The following is a 17,481-nucleotide window of genomic DNA, read 5'->3' as shown; positions in this document are numbered from 1 at the left end:
ATATTTAAAATATAATGGCCATTATTAACCCACTTGAATCTAATGTATGAAATATGATATGTCAAGAGCTTTGTAATTTTTGAACAACCAATTAAAAAATAAAAAATATAACGGCCAGCATTTCTACTGAGGACTTTTTATATCAGAAATCCATTCATATTTGATACTTGTTCTTCTTTCATTCACAATAGCTCTATAATATATGTAATATGACTCCTTATATGTCATAAAAGATGATCAGATTTAGCATCAAGGTAACATTTTAACTCAATAATAAGATCATAAATATAAATTTAAAAAAAATCATCTTAGAGGGCATGCTTTTCAGTGTCATATTAGATGATATATTAAAGGCATTAGGTATGGTAATAAATGTTAAAAGACAGCACTAAAAAATACATCTATGTGCACACCTACTACATTAAGATGCACTTTTGAGAAGGTTGCAATTCTTTACTTTTGTGCAACACTTCCATTTCCATTCACTGAAAATTGTAGAGTTTTCAATATATTCCTACTGCTTAATCAAGAAGAGAAAGATGAAATCAAAGTAACACACTACCCCAGAAAACTTCAAGATGAGATTATGCCAAGAACTATTTTGATAACATATGGTAATTCTGAATCTATGTAAAGTGGGAGCACTGCTACCATTACATGATCCAGACATAATTTGGTAATAATATTGGAATTGCACCTGGAGGATATTAGAGGGACTTGATAACTGAAGTGAGAAAAATGTGCGTTGGGTGAATCCACATATATTCCTGGTAATAGGATAGGAAGATGACACTATTTGAAACAAAGGCTTCTGCTTCATTTTCTCCTAAGATATATACTATTAATATGGAATATGAAAAAAAATATTAAAAAGATCAACAAACTATATTATTTTATTAGTTAAGAAAACATTTTCCTCTGAAGTTTATCTTGAGATTTCAGCTAACACCATAATTTTCTTCTGCAACTTCACATTCCTTTTCTAGCACAAGATCTAGCCCAAGAACTTTACCATTGGTATCTTGGCCCTAAAACCTCTAGGGAAGCTGATAATTATAAGGTTCATAGTTATAGATGTTTTTGTCTCAGAATTTTGGAGATGACATCAAGTAAAAATTAATAATCTACTTTGACAGGTTTTTGGGGGGTGCTTCTCCATTTATACCACCTGCAAACTGAGTGTTCTCTATGATATCACCTTCAGCCCCAGAAGCTCCTGCTTGGCAAAGTTCAACCATCAATTCTCACATCAGAGCCTGTAATTCCTTGTTCCCTGTGGGTTTTCTACATGTTCTTGAATGCTTGATTCTCATTCTCTTCTACTGCCATCATCAATGTGACCTAACATGATCTTATATATATTACTGTATGCTGAAAAATTGTATGAATGTATTACATTCTAAGGCATTTATTTTCAATATTGGGGGTGTTCCTGGAAGTCTTTTTTTCTAAATCTCATGTCTTCAGGTCTTTCTAAAAGTTAATAAATAGATAAAACTCTAACTAAAAAATAAATGATTCTATCACTATTAATACATGAACATTAAAATAAATAAACAATATTTAAAACTCTCATCCCATAGGTATAAGGACTTAGATTACATAGATCAATTTGTTGGAAGACACAAACCACCAAAATGTATTGTATCCTTGGTGATTTTTTACTGGGATGAAATTATTGGTTTTAGCATTGGACTCTTACCAAGCCATGGGTTCATTTAGGGTAGGACACTGCTGTTTTCTTCTGTAACCATGACATGGTATCAATCATATGTAAAAAGAAAAAATATCAGAAATAGGAAATGGTTCTCTCAGGGAAAAAAAAAGAAATTACAAGCACATTGTGATAGTGCAGAGAATATCCAAAATGTGGCCTCTGTATACAGGGCATCTACAGAAAGCATGAACTTGTATACCTGCTGGGAGAAAGAAAAATGTTGCAACCCTCCAGCGAATTGGGCTTTATAATTTGAAAGTATAAAAAAAATAGCAATTGATAAAGCACTATTTCTTGCAGGACTGAACATTGAATGTACATTTGCAATAATGTAAAATAGATTCCCAGAGCTATTCAATACAGAAATATTGTTAAGAAATGCCATTCAGAAATAGCCCTAATTCATTTGTTTAGTTCCAATTTTGGTCTATCTATACCATGGAAAGTTAAGATTTTTGCATATGTGGAGTGTTTTTCAGGTTACTTCATTGAGTGAAAAATAAGGGGCAGACAGGATATACAGGAGCACTCCCTTTTGGGTAAGAAAGAAATTTACATAATAACATATCATTGTTATTGCATCCTACCAGAACAAGAAACAGTAAGAATATATACTAGAAACAATTAAATCAGTTGTTCATGAAAGGTAATGGTTAAAGTTTAGTGGGCACAGAATATAGGTGAGTCTTCAGTGTATTTTAACATGGGTTTATATTTGAACCACATAAACAAAAAAACATGTTCAAAACATAGAATTAAATCAAAAGACAAAAATCAAGCCCAACAGACAAAGAGTTTTGTAAGAACTGGCATGGGGGCTGCCAAGCCCCCAGGAGGAAGAGGAGGAGGCGTAGAAGCAGGGCAGGGTGGGGGGACACTTGGACCCTCCTCACACCTCAGACACTCACCGGGGACTCTCCCAGCACTCGGGGCCCATCACCCACATGCAGGGCACCCTTACGGCCGTTTCTCTCCACCAAGACCCTAATCCAAGAGCCCAGGGCTATGGATTCCTTGCTCCTGTGAGGAAGAGGCTGAGTGAGCAGGCTGTGGGCTCTGCCTACCCATTGAGTGACAATGTCAGGAGCCCCAATCTTTCCCCTGTCCAGTCCCAGGCTTCCAGGCCCTCCCTGTGGGCAGCCCAGGACAGAGCCCCCAGCCCTCATGCTTGCCCACCTGATGACTGCTGCCCCTTTGCCCAGGTCATAGCGGAATTCCAGGTGCTGGTCATGCAGGGCCAGTGACACGAAGTCCCCTTTGCCATCTGTCTTTTGCCCATTGTACAGGAGCAAACCACTGGGTCCTCGGGCCAAGAACACCACCTCGAGGGCCATCTTCTCCCTGGGTCACGTGGGTCAGGGTGTCTCACTGCCCCTTCCCTACAGGCTGCCTCCCCTCCTCTGCCTCACCTACCCTACTGACCCCAGATCTCTTTCAAAGGTGTGCAAGCCTCTCAGCTCCAGGTAGGAAAAGCCATGGAAGTCCGCCAGGAAGGGCTGGGCACTACCATCCATCTCAGACACTGCAGAGGGAGGACAGGGCTCACTCAGGCCGTGTACCCCACTGTTCTGCCTAACTCGACAGAAACCCACAGGACCCAAATCCCAACTCTTCCTGGACCCGAAGACTGGGCCACAATTCAAACTGAACATTTGACCCTGACTTCTTGTCCCCTCCCGACAGCCTGGTGCCCCTACCTGTCTGGCAGAGCGTGCCTCTACGTCCTGCGGGGCACTCGCACTTGGCCCTGCCCTTGGGTAGCACGTGGCAGGGGGCTGCACCGTGGCAGGGGTTCGGCTGGCAGGGGCTCTTCTCTTCTGTACAGGTTGGGCCTGGAGGGAGATGGAGATGAGTTCCAAGAAGGCAGGCCCCCTGACACCTGGTTCCTAGCCCTCACCCAGATCCCAACCTGCCCTCACCAAAGCGGCCAGGTGGACACTGGCAGTGAAACATGTCGTCTCCCAGGGCCTGGCATGGTGCCCCACCATGGCAGGGGCTGGGCATGCAGGGGTGCTCTCCACACTCTCCCACACTGGAGCTGCGGGACACAACCCCTTGCCAGGGGCCCAGCTCCAGGCGCTGATTGTTGACATCCAGCAGGCGGATGCAGCCCTTCAGGCCCATGCCAATGAAGGTCCACTCATGGGCCCTGCCACAGGAAGGGGTCAGAGTAAGCTCAGGCAGAGGCCTCCTTCTCACGGCCAGAGTCACAGGGGTACAGTTAGGGTCAGAAGTCAGAGCTGCTCCATCCCATCACCCTTTAGACAAAGCGGCCAGTCCCACAAAGAGGACCAACCAGAGGGTGGGGCCGAGGTTAAGGGTTAGGACTGGAGGTAAGGGTCAGCCCAGGCCCGCCTCACTCTGGCACCAAAGGAAAGCCACCCAGATGAGATAGGGAAGGACCAGGAGCCCCAGCTGAGCTCAGGGTCCTAGCCACACTCACACCATTCTTCTGATCCTATTTGCTATCCAATGGAGGTTGCTCTGGTGGAGTCCCAGGCAAGATCAAGGTCAGAGACCCAGTTTGATGCACGCTCCACCCTCTTGCTTACACATCAGCCTGGTCCTCTGGGACTCCGCCCACAAAGAGGTCGGTATCTAGGTTGAGGCCATCTGTGCCACTGGGGCTCTCGCCCAGAACTGGGGTCTCGCCATCCACAGACAGTGTGCCTTGGCGCCAATGCCGTGATAGTTCTAGGCGGTGCCACCGGCCTGGTTCCACAGGTACTGATCTGGTCAGTATTGCTGGTCCAGAACCTGTGTCAAACCTGGAGACCCAAGCAGGTGCTTACAGCACTGGCCTGGCTCCATCCACAGTCTGGTCAGGAACCACCCACAAATTCCTCCCTGGAAGGTCCTGGCCCCACCCACTGAGCATTAGCCCTGCCCACCCACCAGACAGGCAGGAGGCCCCGCCCTCTCTGCACCTGAGCTGCACGCGCCCACCGAGCAGCAGCGCCAGTGCCAGAAAGTCCTTGCCACGTGCGTTGCCATTGTATAGCAGCAGTCCCTGAGGCTACAGGGATCAGAATTCCAGCGCCAGGCGCAGCGTGTGATATGCACAGAGGGTGGGGAAGGCCAGAAAGGAGGTACCCCCAAAGGCAGGAAAAGAGACAGAGGGGCGTAGCACTGCAGGGGATAGGGAGGGTGAGCTGGAAGAGTACCCAGGACCCTGCCCCTACCACCTCCTCCTGGTGGCTTATCTCTGCCCTCCCTCCTTGCCCCCATCAGCCTCCCTGTCCTTCCAGAGAGGTGGACAGAAGCGCCTACCGTCCTCACAGAAGGTGCCTCCCCTGCCTGCCGGGCAGCTGCAGGTGAAGCCCCTGCCAGAGTCCTGGTCCTGGCAGGTATCCCCATGCAGGCAGGGTTGAGAATCACAGGACCTTGGGTGCTGCTTGGGACTGGGGAGCAAAGGCCGGTGTCCAGCCACATGGCTGGGAGCTGTGGTGGGGGGCCGGTGTGTGTGTTTGGGGGCCGTGGTCCTTCCAATGGGCCTGCTGGTGTGACTGGGGTGGACCTGAGGGGTCACGGAGGAAGGTGGTTGGCCCACAGTGGTAGCTCTGGCTGTGGCCACTGCAATGGTGGCTCCTATGGTGGCTCCCATGAAGAATGCAGGAAACCAGTCTGTGGGGCAGGGAGTGGTTAGGGTCTGCAAGGAGCAGGGGGCGGGGCAGTGGAGGATGGGAACAGACAAGGAGGCCCGGCCTGGTGCTCACCAAAGTCCATGAACCGCACGTGCTCTTGCAGAGGCCTCCTCACCACCAGGGCCTGGCGCCTGGAGGCCTGGATCTGCCGAAGCAGGGCCCGGCCCATGTCAGGTGCCCTGAAGGCTGTGGCTGGGGAAGAGGGGGTACTGAGCATGGCCTGGCGCTGTGCGGCCCCTACCCATCACCTCCTGGGAGAGACTTAGCGCGGGGATCTCACTGGGGTCAAAGTGCACATCCACAGTGGCACGGACTGATCTGCCAGGCCCCAGGTCCCGCAGGTGGACACCCCGGAAGTCCTTTTTGACGTCTGAGTTCCGGAAAAGGTTGTCCAGCTGTGGGCAGGGAGTGAGTGAGGATACTGGGCACCGCTCAACGCACTGAAATCAGTCCCCTTACACTGTGGGGTTCCTGCCCTGGCCCCCTCTGGGTCTGACCTGGGGGGACGCCCCCACTTACAGTGCTCTCGATGCTCCTGGCTGTCTCCCCAAACAGCTCTGACTTGGGGTCGGCCATTTTGGGTGTGTAGAACAGCTCTTGCCCCTCAACCCCCTCCAGCTCCAGCACGCCCTGGTACGCCTTGGTGGCTGTGGGAGAAGGGGCGGTGAGGCCCTGCCTGGTACCGGCCTGGTGCAGGCCCCTGGAGCAAGCCACATAGGGTACAGGGGCAGGTGGATGTTAGTCAGATGGTCATGAGGTTAGTGACCAGGGCTGGCGTCAGTTACCAGGCAGACTCCTCAGAGCAGTTGCCCCAGGCTTGCTTGCAAGGAGAGAGACGGGTTAGGTACACGGTCCTGGGCACGCACAAGTGTTAGGGCTGAGACCACACGTGTGCACATGGGTGCTGGATCCCCAAGATCTCATACACATTTGAGACCAAAGACCATAAAACCTGGACCCACCTGCTGCCAGCGGGTAGGAGCAGCACCCATGGCTGCCCAGGCTGCTCCTCAAGCTCCACCTGCCCTGCCACCCACTCACCAGGACAGTTGGAGCCCTCTGCGTCCAGTGAAGGTGTCTTGCCATCCGAATAGCAGCCCAAAGGTGAGTTGTAGCAGGAGGCTCTCTCAATGGGTGGTCCAGGTGTCACCACGCTGCTGTCCATGGAGAGTTCCAGTCCTAGGGATGCGCAGTCTGAGTCCAGCCACAGGTGGGAGCCTCTCTGGGCCCTGCCCCAACAAGCCCCTGCTCACTCCCCAGGCCTGTCCCATGTCCCAGAGCACCTGCTCACTCCCCAGGCCTGTCCCATGTCCCTGAGCTCCTGCTCACCTTCCAGGCCTGCCCCACACCCCAGAGCCCTGCTCACCCCAGGCCCACCCACATCCCCGAGCCCCTGCTCACCCCAGGCCCACCCACGTCCCCGAGCCCCTGCTCACCCCCAGAGCCCCCCCACTGGCCTCCTGGTCCCCACTTAGTTCCTCATCGCCACTCCCATCAGTGCTGCCAGATTCTCCAAAGGCAGACGCGGAGAGACTGGTTGCAGTGGAGGTTTCTATGAGGGGCATGGTCAGCGCGGGCCGACCTTTGGTCTTGGGGAGGCTGGCTGTGGTCCGAGGTCGTAAGGTGGGTGGAGGGGTGGGCCGGCTCTGGGGGTACTGCTGAGAGCCAGGGGGAGGGCACTGGGTGGAGGCAGCAGAGGCTCACTTGGCAAGTGCCCCAGGGCTGTCATGGCCCTGGGGGTTGGGTGAGCGCCAGGAACAGCAGCCTCTGTAAGGAGAGGGAAGCTGGGCTGGAGTCGGGGAGGGCAAGGCCCTCCTGTCAGTGCTGGGTGGTGGCTCCCAGACCCTACCCTGGCACGGGCCGAGGCTCTGGGTGAAGATGTCCAAGCCCTGGCAGCAGGTGATGGTCTTCAGTTGGCACTCGCTGCCGTAGGTGATGCCATCTGATCCACAGACCTGAGGCGCAAGCCAAGGGCACTCAGGCGGTTCCCCCACCCACTGCCTTTCACACTCTCCACCCTCACCTTGCTCACCTTGGTGGCACTGGCCTCTGGGCAGGAGAGGGCTTGGCAGATGCAGTGGGCAGAACCTGCCTCTTCCACACAGGAAGCGCCAAACTCACAGTGCATCTCCGCACAGGTCACCAGTGCTGAGGGATCTGGGGTGGACAAAGAATCTCCACCAGCTCAGGCTGTCCCTCTGCACAGCAAACCCCAGGCCAGCCCAGATCTTGTCCTCACCTGCCTCACAGCCGGTGGGGCCCAGGGTGTGGCCATCAGGACACTGCCCACACTTGGGACCAGCAACGCCTGGCTTACAGGAGCACAGCCCAATCATCTGCTCACAGTCATCCCGCACAGCGCCCCGGGGGTCACAGCTGCAGGCTGCGGGGAGGGGAGCCTGAGTCTGTACCTAGACAGTCTTCTCCACCTGCTGCAGAGCCTGCCAGGTGCAGTGCAGGCCAGGGCCTGAGCACAGGGATGGGGGTGGACAGGCAGGAGGACTTGACTGACAGCCAGCCCTGGGGCCCTGTCACTCACGAGTACAGCCGCTCCGGCTGTCAGTGACAATGCCACGGAAGTTCCAGAAACCAAGCTCACATCGGTCGCACTTGAGGCCGCCCACGCCTGGCCGGCAAGAGCACTGGCCTGTGGCTGGGTCACAGGAGCCGTGCGGGTTGCACTGGCAAGTTCCTGCAAGGGAAGGGGAGGGACAGGGTCAGCACAGTCACACAGCTGTGCCAGGCCAGGGGTGAGGGTACTCAGATACTCACTGGGGCAACCGGCCAGGCCCACACCCCGGGCAGCAGTGACATTATCCTGGCAGCATCCGTAGGGGGTCTGGGCACAGTGAGCAGGGGCTGCAGGCAGCAGTGGGGCCAAGGTGAGGCCTGCAGAGAGGGGTGTGGGGTCAGACTTGAGGCAGTGCTTATGCCCACCCCTCTGCCTCAACCTCCTCCACACCACCACTCAGCCTGACACCATGCCCCTCAGGTCTGGAATCTGAGGCTAAGGCCCTGGGTGAGGCCACCACAATCATACAAGGACATGCAAGTGCCACATGTAGGACCCAGCACACAGGAAACATACAGGGCCACATACACACAGAATACCCAAAGTCACGGACACAGCCTGTGTGTACACAGAGCTATGGACACACAGATAAGTGTAAAGGCAGCACACACACATGAAGACGGACATGCACTCACATTCCTCCAAACCATGCACATTTATATACAACTGTACAGACACATCTGTGAACGTGCATGAGCATACCGTGAGCACTCGTGTGTGACATGTGGCATTTACAGACCACTGTCAGTTCCTGCCCAGAAGAGCAAAAGGGCCCAGAAGGTGCCCTGTGGTTTCCTGCTGCCTCCTGCATAGAAGCCTGGCCTGACCTGCAGTAGGTAGTTGGCATACACTTGCTTTTATGAGGCAGGATCTCACTGCATGGCTCAGGCTGGGCTCAAACTCACAATCCTCCTGCCCACCCTCCTGAGTGTGGTGCATACTTTGACAGACGGGCTTGTGTCCACAGTGCACGTATCAGTGCTTTATACTCAGAAGAACACACAAGACCACAAGCCTACCACAGCACACATGGATGCCCATGTGCCCACACCAGTGCAGGCATACACCTTTGAATATGCACACACAGAAGTGCAGAGGCTGCTGCACAAGCCTACAAGAATGTGCCCCGGCCCACTCACCACGGCAGGGTCCCTGAGCTGCGACGTACAACTCTCCTTGAGACTCGCACCTGGCCCTCTTCAGGTCACACTCACTGCCATAGGTGACCCCATCTGAGCCGCACACCTGGAGGGTGGGGTCAGCATGGGCAGCCTTGGCCCCTTCCTCACTGCCCCCCTACAGCTGGGGGAGGTGGGGGCTCACGGGTCTCCTGAGAACACCCTGGCAGCTGAAATCGCAGGCGCATGGTCCATCCTCTGAGTCCTCATCCCACACCCCGCCACGCTACCAGCAGAGTTCCTGCTCACACTCGCTGTCCTCCCCAGAGCCGGAGCCTCCTGAGCCACATTCAGCTGTGGGGAAGAAGGGCAGTTCACCCACAGGTTCTCCCCTGAGGCTGGTGCCCCACAGCTCAGGCAGCTGCCCAAGCCTACCCTGCTCACAGGGCCCTGCCCGGGCTTCCTCAAGCTGTATCTGCTACTGGCAGGCAGCCTCCCGTAGCTCACATGCACTGCGGTAGGTGACACCATCGCTGCCACACACGGGGCCAGGCGGGGGGCACTCACAACGAGGACACACACACACTGCCCAGCTGAGCACACAGCCCCAAAGGCACACACTGTGTCTCCACAGGTCTCTGAAACATATGGAGCCAGCAGGGGTCAGCAGACCCAGCCGGAGAGTGGTGGGACCCTAGCCCGCTGGCCCCCATGGCCCCACTCACGACAGTGTCCAGCTGATGCCACATGCAGGCTTATCTGGTGCGTGCAGGTGTGGACATGCAGCTCACACTCGCTGGCATACGTGTACCCATCAGAACCGCACACGGGTTGGGCTGAGGCCACACACACAGAGGGGCACACACAGCGCCCGGTCTCGGCCTCACACAGGGCTCCAAAACGGCACTGCCCGCATCGGTCTGGGAAGGGGGCTCTGTCACCACTGTGTCAGGAAGGCCATACCCCCGAGGCCTGCTTGTCCACTACTGACCACAGGGTCCTCTGCGGGCCACCCAGATATCCCGCCCAAGGGCACAGGCCATGGCCTCCAGCTCGCAGGTGCTGCCATAGGTGACGCCGTCACTGCCGCACACGGGGTCGTAGGCGCCTGCACACGCCTGCTGGCACTCGCACGCAGCCTCCCCGTTCTTCACCGCGCACGTCGCCTCGAATGCACACTGCACCCCACGGCACGGGGACGGAGCCTGGTCTGGGAAGGACAGGGCACTCAGCCCACCTGCTACCCCCCATACTGGGCAGAGCCCCCAGCCCCACGCAGCAGGCCCTCTCCCAGGGTGGGGTGGTCAAGGAAGAGCTAGATGTGCAGGACATAGCAAAGAAAGGGACAGACACACGACAGAGGCAGATGGGGACACAGGAGCCTCCTGACTGCCCACAACAGGCCACTGACCCCGACCACCAGCAGCCCTGGGACACCCATGCATGTCGGGGCTCTCTCCAGGCTAAGAGGAGTCTGCACCCCAGAGTCACACCCAGGGCTGCACAGGGAGGAGGTGTCTGTCCACTTGCTCTGAGAACCACAAGGCCAGGCAGTAGCGAGCCACGCCCCCCAGCCGCACAAGGGGCAGACCTCGGGCTGTGGGCTCCTGGTGGGCAGGCGCGGCACCTCATCCTGCCAGCAGGTCAGGCTGGAAGACACAAGAGGAGGAGCCGAGAGGGAAGGACTGAGGAGAAGACAGACGCAGAAAGACAGACCAGAGAGATGGACAGAGGATTGACCCAGATGGTCACAGGGTCACTGCAGCCCTGGTCCCCATGGGACATGCTGGCCACTTCCCAGCTGCCTCCACCCTCCAATGGCTCCTTGAAATCAGCTGAGATCCTGCCTCTGAAGGGGCTGGTGACAGTCATGTCCCAAGAGTGAGGGACCCCGCCGCTGTATCCACTTCCTGCCCACCAAAGCTATCTGTACCCTCAGGCAGAACAGAGACGGGTGGGCAGACAGACTAGAGGACCTGCAGCCTGGACTTGCACAGCCAAGTGCAGGCCCATCTCTGACCGCCTCCCCACATATCCAGGCACCCTCTCGCAGCCTCTACCGTCCACACCCTGCACCCTCCCAGGGGACCCACCCTGGCCCAAGACCCTGGGAGGTGGGTGCCAAGGAATGAAGATGGCATGTGATGGTGGGCAAGGACTGATGGCGGGGACCACAGGGTGCTCACCACACAAGCCCTGGTGCCTGGGAGGGATGGCTCACTGCTGCCGGCACTCAGCCTGCTGGCGCCAATAGTCGTTGTCATACGTGTGCCCATCCTGGGCACACACCGGTCTGTAGGCCCCATCACAGGTGACACGGTCATAGGAACAGCGGGGTCGGCCACAGCGGGACAGGCAAATGGCACTGAACTGGCAGGTCCCGGAGCACTGGTCTGGGGGTGGGCAAGGAGATCAGAGAGGCCAGAACCACACCAGCACCTCCACAGCAGGGACCCGACGGACATGAAGGCAGGGGACACACTGTGTGCAGGGGAAGCAGCCCACCTCCAGGCTGGCACTGGCCAGAGCGCACTTTCTGGAGGAGCAGACCGCAGATAGCCCCTGAGTGGCCCATGACGCAGTCGTTTGCATAGGTGACCCCATCATCCCCACACACAGGCAAATGCCAGGGAGGGCAGGTCTCTGGGCGCAGGAGCATCTCTGGACGGCGAGTGCGTGGGTTCACATGGCAGACGCGGTTCGTGTCAGCATGGGCTCCCTGGCAGGGGTCTGGGGGTGGACAGGCAAGAGTCAGGGTTATTGCCTGCACGCCCAAAGAGAGGAGCCCCACATGGGGTGGACACTCACCACAGGGACCGTCGAACTTCCTAAAGATGTTCTCCTGGCATGCACATGCCTGGCACAGCAGCTGGCATTCACCGGGGTAGTCCATACCATCACTGCCACACACGGTGCCCTCCGGGGCCCTGCGGCAGGTCGTGGGACACAGGCAGGAGGCGGTCTGCCCATTGGCGGAGGGTACACAGGTACTGCCAAAGCTGCAGGTCACATTGGAGCAGGGGTCCCGGGAACCTGTGGATAGCAGGGTGGGGTCACCCTGGCTGTCTGTCCACCTCCAACACCTGGCCCACCCCCCCGCCCACGCTGGGCACACTCCCTTACCACAGGGTCCGCGGCGGAGCAGGCGGATTCGCCACTGCAGGCGGCACTGTGCACGCTGCAGCTCGCACTCGTTGCTATAGGTGGAGGCATCTGAGCCGCACACTGGCGCCACGACAGCAGGACAGGCGCTCTTCTTGCACACGCAGGAGGCCTGGCCTGGATCCTCTGCACTGGGCTCACAGACCGCGCCAAAGCCACACAGCATTCCCCTGCAAACTGAGGTCGGGCACAGGAAGGGGTTGTTGAAGCCAGGTCCCAGGGCTGGGCACTGCTGCAACCCTCACAGGCACATCCACACCCGGGTGTGCAAGCATGTTCAAGCCCACGCATGGCCACAAGTGTCACGGACACTCTATTGTGCATGTTCACCGGGCCTGGCCCCCTGGATGGCTCCCCTGCCAACCCAGGGACCTTTCCTCATTGGAGAACACTCTCTATACCCTCTACCAGGGGAGAGGGGCCTCCTGTCCCCATAACAGGACAAGCCACCCACTCCCATCCCACCTCAGCAGATTCCCCAACACACAACAGGAGAGGACCCCAGGCCAAGTCCGAAGCAAGCAGTTGAGGGCCCACTCTGCCCAAAGCCCTCTCCCACATCAGCCCCAGAGTCCATCTGGTTACCCCCATGCAGGCCAGGCTCATCCCAACTCAGGCCGTAAGTTTCTGGGGCCTCATCTGGGAATGCCTGGGTGTTCCCCATGCCTGACCCGGCCTCTTGGCAGCTCCTAGCCTTCTCCCACAGCCCCTCCCAGGGCAGCTGCTCTGCAGAGCCTCACACAGCTGTTGGCACAGCTGGGCCTGTCATCGGAGTCTGCCACTTCAGCCCTTAGTTCTGCAGACAGCAGGGTGCAGCACACGCCCCATCACCATTAGGCCTCCACTGCGTCCCACTGTGTGGGCACAGGGAAAGGCTGGCCCTCTGTCACAGTGTACAAACGAAGAGAGCACGGGGAAACTGAAACCCAGAGTCATTAGGGATAGCCCCAAGTAGCCACCCTGAGCCCAGCACTGGGACTGGGGATAGGTTGGCTCCTTAGGTCAGTGTACCCATGGGGGAGGTGGGTCCATTAGGGATTGCAGCTGCCTGGATCTAATAAATGTTTAATCTGGCTCAATTATCATTAATAAGTCATGGTGTCAGGGCTCCCATCAACTCCCGCAGGTGGTGGAAATGTAGCAGAAGACCCCTCCCCATCTCCTAGGAGAGGTGCATAGCCCAGGAGCTAGAGCCAGCTGTTGCCATTCCAACAGCCCACCCCAGGCTTCCACCTGCCTGACCCAACCCTGGAAAGCTGAAAAAACAGAGGCCACAGCCTGCCTCCCCTGCCCCCACCCATGTTCCCATTTCCCCCACCTCACTATGCCTCAGTGTCCCTTTCTGTGAATGGGACAGTAGGACCTGCTTCCAAATGACTGCAAAGCTCAAGAGGCACCGGGCACAAGCACCAAGTGGAGGATGAGCTACACCTACAATAATGGATGGTCACCACTGGCCTCCTCTCTGTCCTGGCTCAATCTGGCTCAATCTATGTCTGCCAGTGTCCCCTCTTCATGCCAGGATGTAAGCTCCCTCCATTTCCCCTTCTCTCTCCTAGTGACACATCCCTCTTTCTTGCCCAGGTTCCTTGTGACTCCCAAGCCAAGTCCAATAGGCCCATGCTAATGCCCAGCGGTGCTCTTAGGCTTCAGCTGGACCTGCTGATCAAGGTCTCCAGGGTTGAACCCCAGGGTCAAGGGCCCAGTCACCTCCCTGCCCCTGGGCTCCTTAGCTTCTGCTATCTGTGCCCTGGGCTTTCCCTCTCTCTGCACAGGGTCACCTGAGCCACCAGCTCTCTCCCAAGGTCCTGACCCCACAGCAGGGAAGAGCTGTTCTTGGGGAGCAGCACACTCCTCCCCACCACAACCTGGTTCTCACTCCACAGTCCATCAATGTTTCCACTATAAAGCCACAGTTAAGAGCACACCATGCTGGTCCCTACTTCTGTCCCCTGCCAGGACAAAGTAACTTCTCTTTTTCCTTGGTTTAAGGTACTGGGGATGGAACCCAGAGATACTTAGGCATTTTCACATTTCTTATTTTTGAGACAGTCTTGGTGAGCTGCCCAGGCTAGCCTTGAACTTGTGACCCTACCAAACTCCCCATAGCAGCTGGATCACATGTGTGACCAGCAGCTGGTCAGAGCAAAGTAACTTCTCAAGTTAATTCAGGAATCCCCACTTTCAGGATGGGCCCCACTTTGTCCCATGCTTAGGCTGGGAGAGGGGCTACTCCCTGGTTCCCTGTTGGTACCTATAGCATGACTGCCCCTTTATGTGTCTCCCTGGCCCATGGGACCAGGAGATCGGGAGGGCTGAAGATAAGTTTCTTGATTAAACTTTCTTGAATCATAAACACAAAGACGACCCACCCCCCCCCACAGGGCCACCAGCAAGCACACACACAGGCACACCTGCGCACAGGTGCAGGCAGGGCCTGCCACAGCAGCCAGGCCCTCCTAGATGACCCACCGCCACACAGGCCCACCAGCAAGCACACACACAGCAGCCAGGCCCTCCTAGACGACCCACCCCTCCACAGGCTCACCAGCAAGCACACACACAGACACACCTGCGCACAGGTGCAGGCAGGGCCTGCCACAGCAGCCAGGCCCTCCTAGATGACCAACCCCCCCACAGGCACACCAGCAAGCACACACACAGGCACACATGCGCACAGGTGCAGACAAGGCCTGCCACAGCAGCCAGGCCCTCCTAGATGACCCACCCCTCCACAGGCTCACCAGCAAGCACACACACAGCAGCCAGGCCCTCCTAGACGACCCACCCTCCACAGGCTCACCAGCAAGCACACACACAGGCACACCTGCGCACAGGTGCAGGCAGGGCCTGCCACAGCAGCCAGGCCCTCCTAGATGACCCACCCCTCCACAGGCTCACCAGCAAGCACACACACAGCAGCCAGGCCCCTTTAGACGACCCACCCTCCACAGGCTCACCAGCAAGCACACACACAGGCACACCTGCTCACAGGTGCAGGCAGGGCCTGCCACAGCAGCCAGGCCCTCCTAGACGACCCACCCCCCCACAGGCCCACCAGCAAGCACACACACAGGCACACCTGCGCACAGGTGCAGGCAGGGCCTGCCACAGCAGCCAGGCCCTCCTAGGCATACTCCTTCACACACATAATGCCCCTCCTCAAGCCCACTCAGCAGAAGAGGAAACTGAGGGCAGAGGTCTCCTGAAAGTCACTACTAAGGAATGGAAGAGCTGGACTCAAGACACACCTGCTGCCCGTGACCCCTCATAAATTCAGGTGACATGGTTCCCTAGTGGGTCACCTCTGGGGACCCCACCATGCATGCCCTGCTCAGTCCCCAGTGGAAGCCTCTCCCTGGCCACTGAGCGTCCCACCGGAGCCCCCTCTCGCTGCAGTGCGGAGGTGGAAGGACTTTTTATAGCCACAGATGCCACTGATATATTTAAATCTCCTCCTGGTCTAGGGTGGGCTGGGGGATGGAACCACTGCCCAGAGCCCTGCTTGTGGCCACATGTGTGTCCTGATGGCTAGGGTGTGCACAGGGACTCAAGTGGGCAGCTTCGGGGAGGGTGGGTTAAATCGAGGGACTCAGGAGAGAGGCTGTAGACACTCAGGGCTCAGCCCCAGCCCAGTGCAGATTGGCTTCCTCCTTAGTCACCCCACTGGAGGACATGGAACCTTCCTGGAAGATGTGGGACCTGTCTGGGTCACAGCCTCCTGCCCCAGGCCAGAAGGGGGACAGTGGTCTGAGACAAATGGGATGTACCCACATCCACTTACCCCCTCAGCCACTGGTCCCCTCATTACATGCAAATACCAAGGGTCACATACCATGAAGGGGTGCTGCATTGCTCTGACCCCAAGGCTCCTGTGTCTCAGGAGAAGGACTGCAATCCCCCAGAAAGAGATACCTCAGAGGCCACAGACTCCCCTCCCACAGCCCAGGTGGGGCTCGGACCTCTGAGGGGCCTTCAGGTCTGGTGGGAGCAGTGTGAGGAGGGGCATTGCTGTCAGAGACATGGGTTGCCCAGCAGAGCCCAGGATGTGTGTCCCCACAGCCACTATCACCCATTCCTACTGCCCCACCCTAAATGCTGTCCAGCCCTGGGACTCTGGTACATTTAAAAATACGCCTGTGATACCAGCTACTTGGGAGGCTGAGGCAGGAGGATTACAAGTTCAAAGCCAGTCTCAGAAATTTAGTGAGACCCTGTCTCAAAATAAAAAGTAAAAAGAGGGTGGAGCAAGGGCTGGGACTCAGTGGTAGGGCCTTGGGTTTGATCCCCAGCATCACAAGGGAAAAAAAAAAGAAAGCAGTCAATAACCCTGCAGCTTCCAGGAATAAAGAACAGCGGGTCACAGGTCACTCTGTTTTCTCTCTTTTTATTGAGAGAAACCCGCGGGCCGGGGTTCACGGGGCCGGGAGAGGGGGTGCTGTGCCGAGGTCGCGGTGTGGAGTCGGGGGAAGCGGGGAGAAGCCCCGCGTCCAGGGCCTGGCCACGGGTCGTGGTCCGGGGAGGGGGCACGGGCGCGTGCAGGCTCCGCGGAGGTCTTCTTTGGGGCCGCGCTGCTCCATCCCGGCGCGGACCCCGGCGGGCGCGAGGCCCCGGCCCAGCTCGCAGGCCTGCGCTCACAGGTGCGTGTCCTCCTCGAACACGTCCGAGTCCTCGGGGTCCCGCTTGCCCCCCATAAGCGCGCTGCAGCTCCCCGGGCCTTCAGGCTCGGCTGCTTCTGCATCTCCGACTGGCTGTCGCTGGCCACGTCCAGCGTGGGGTTGTCGTGGCAGCCGTTCTCTATGAAGCCCAGCTCCTCGCCGTGCGACTGCAGCGGTGGGAGAGGGCGCTGGGCGAGGGCGCTGGGCGCGGGCTTCGCTCCCCGGCCCGCCCAACTGCCCCGGGGCTTAGTAAGACCCAACGGGGCACCCCCAGGGGACCCCCTGAAGCTGGCATGCTCCCACTTTTCTGGTCCCACCCTGAGCTCCTGAATGACCCTTCGCACTAGGACACCCTGTCGCCCCCTGGGCTCGTGCGATCCCTTCCAACAGCCTTTGCAAGTCAAAGTCAAAACGCGCGCTTCGGTGGGCTTGGAGCCGGGCCTTGCTCTTGGGAAACCTCCGCTTGGCGCCTGCGCAGGGCCGGCCCAGGGCCTGGCTCTGCCACGGACCCTGCAGAGGCCCAGGTGGGACCCCGAGGATGAGGACACATCCCCTTCCCGCAGTGCCCGTGCGGTCCTCGGCACAGCCCTGTGCACCTGGGACACCACCA

The 17,481-nt window shown here is 57.1% G+C and overlaps 1 protein-coding gene and 1 pseudogene across 1 annotated transcript; both read right to left on the bottom strand.

Moving 5' to 3' along the window:
• Positions 1-2,613: 2,613 nt before the first annotated feature.
• On the bottom strand, positions 2,614-12,877 carry LOC143410711 (agrin-like). Its single transcript, XM_077110655.1, is given in 30 exon segments — positions 2,614-2,737; positions 2,894-3,058; positions 3,140-3,239; positions 3,415-3,549; positions 3,637-3,866; positions 4,270-4,485; positions 4,645-4,846; positions 4,988-5,341; positions 5,434-5,553; positions 5,642-5,756; positions 5,881-6,008; positions 6,403-6,540; positions 6,788-7,012; positions 7,015-7,128; positions 7,211-7,316; positions 7,394-7,518; positions 7,601-7,744; positions 7,901-8,053; positions 8,134-8,250; positions 9,073-9,178; positions 9,257-9,405; positions 9,487-9,634; positions 9,637-9,689; positions 9,777-9,971; positions 10,043-10,261; positions 11,238-11,444; positions 11,557-11,781; positions 11,860-12,084; positions 12,175-12,390; positions 12,751-12,877. Coding segments are annotated over 30 exon segments (4,881 nt in total).
• A 3,970-nt stretch (positions 12,878-16,847) lies between these two features.
• LOC143410313 (podocalyxin-like protein 2) overlaps positions 16,848-17,481 on the bottom strand; it is a 67,290-nt pseudogene continuing 66,656 nt past the window's right edge.

The sequence above is a fragment of the Callospermophilus lateralis genome, chromosome 11, assembly GCF_048772815.1.
Source record: "Callospermophilus lateralis isolate mCalLat2 chromosome 11, mCalLat2.hap1, whole genome shotgun sequence".
NCBI lineage: Eukaryota > Metazoa > Chordata > Mammalia > Rodentia > Sciuridae > Callospermophilus > Callospermophilus lateralis.
Note: the sequence above shows the minus strand (reverse complement) of the source record. Positions and strands in the feature narration are given on the sequence as shown.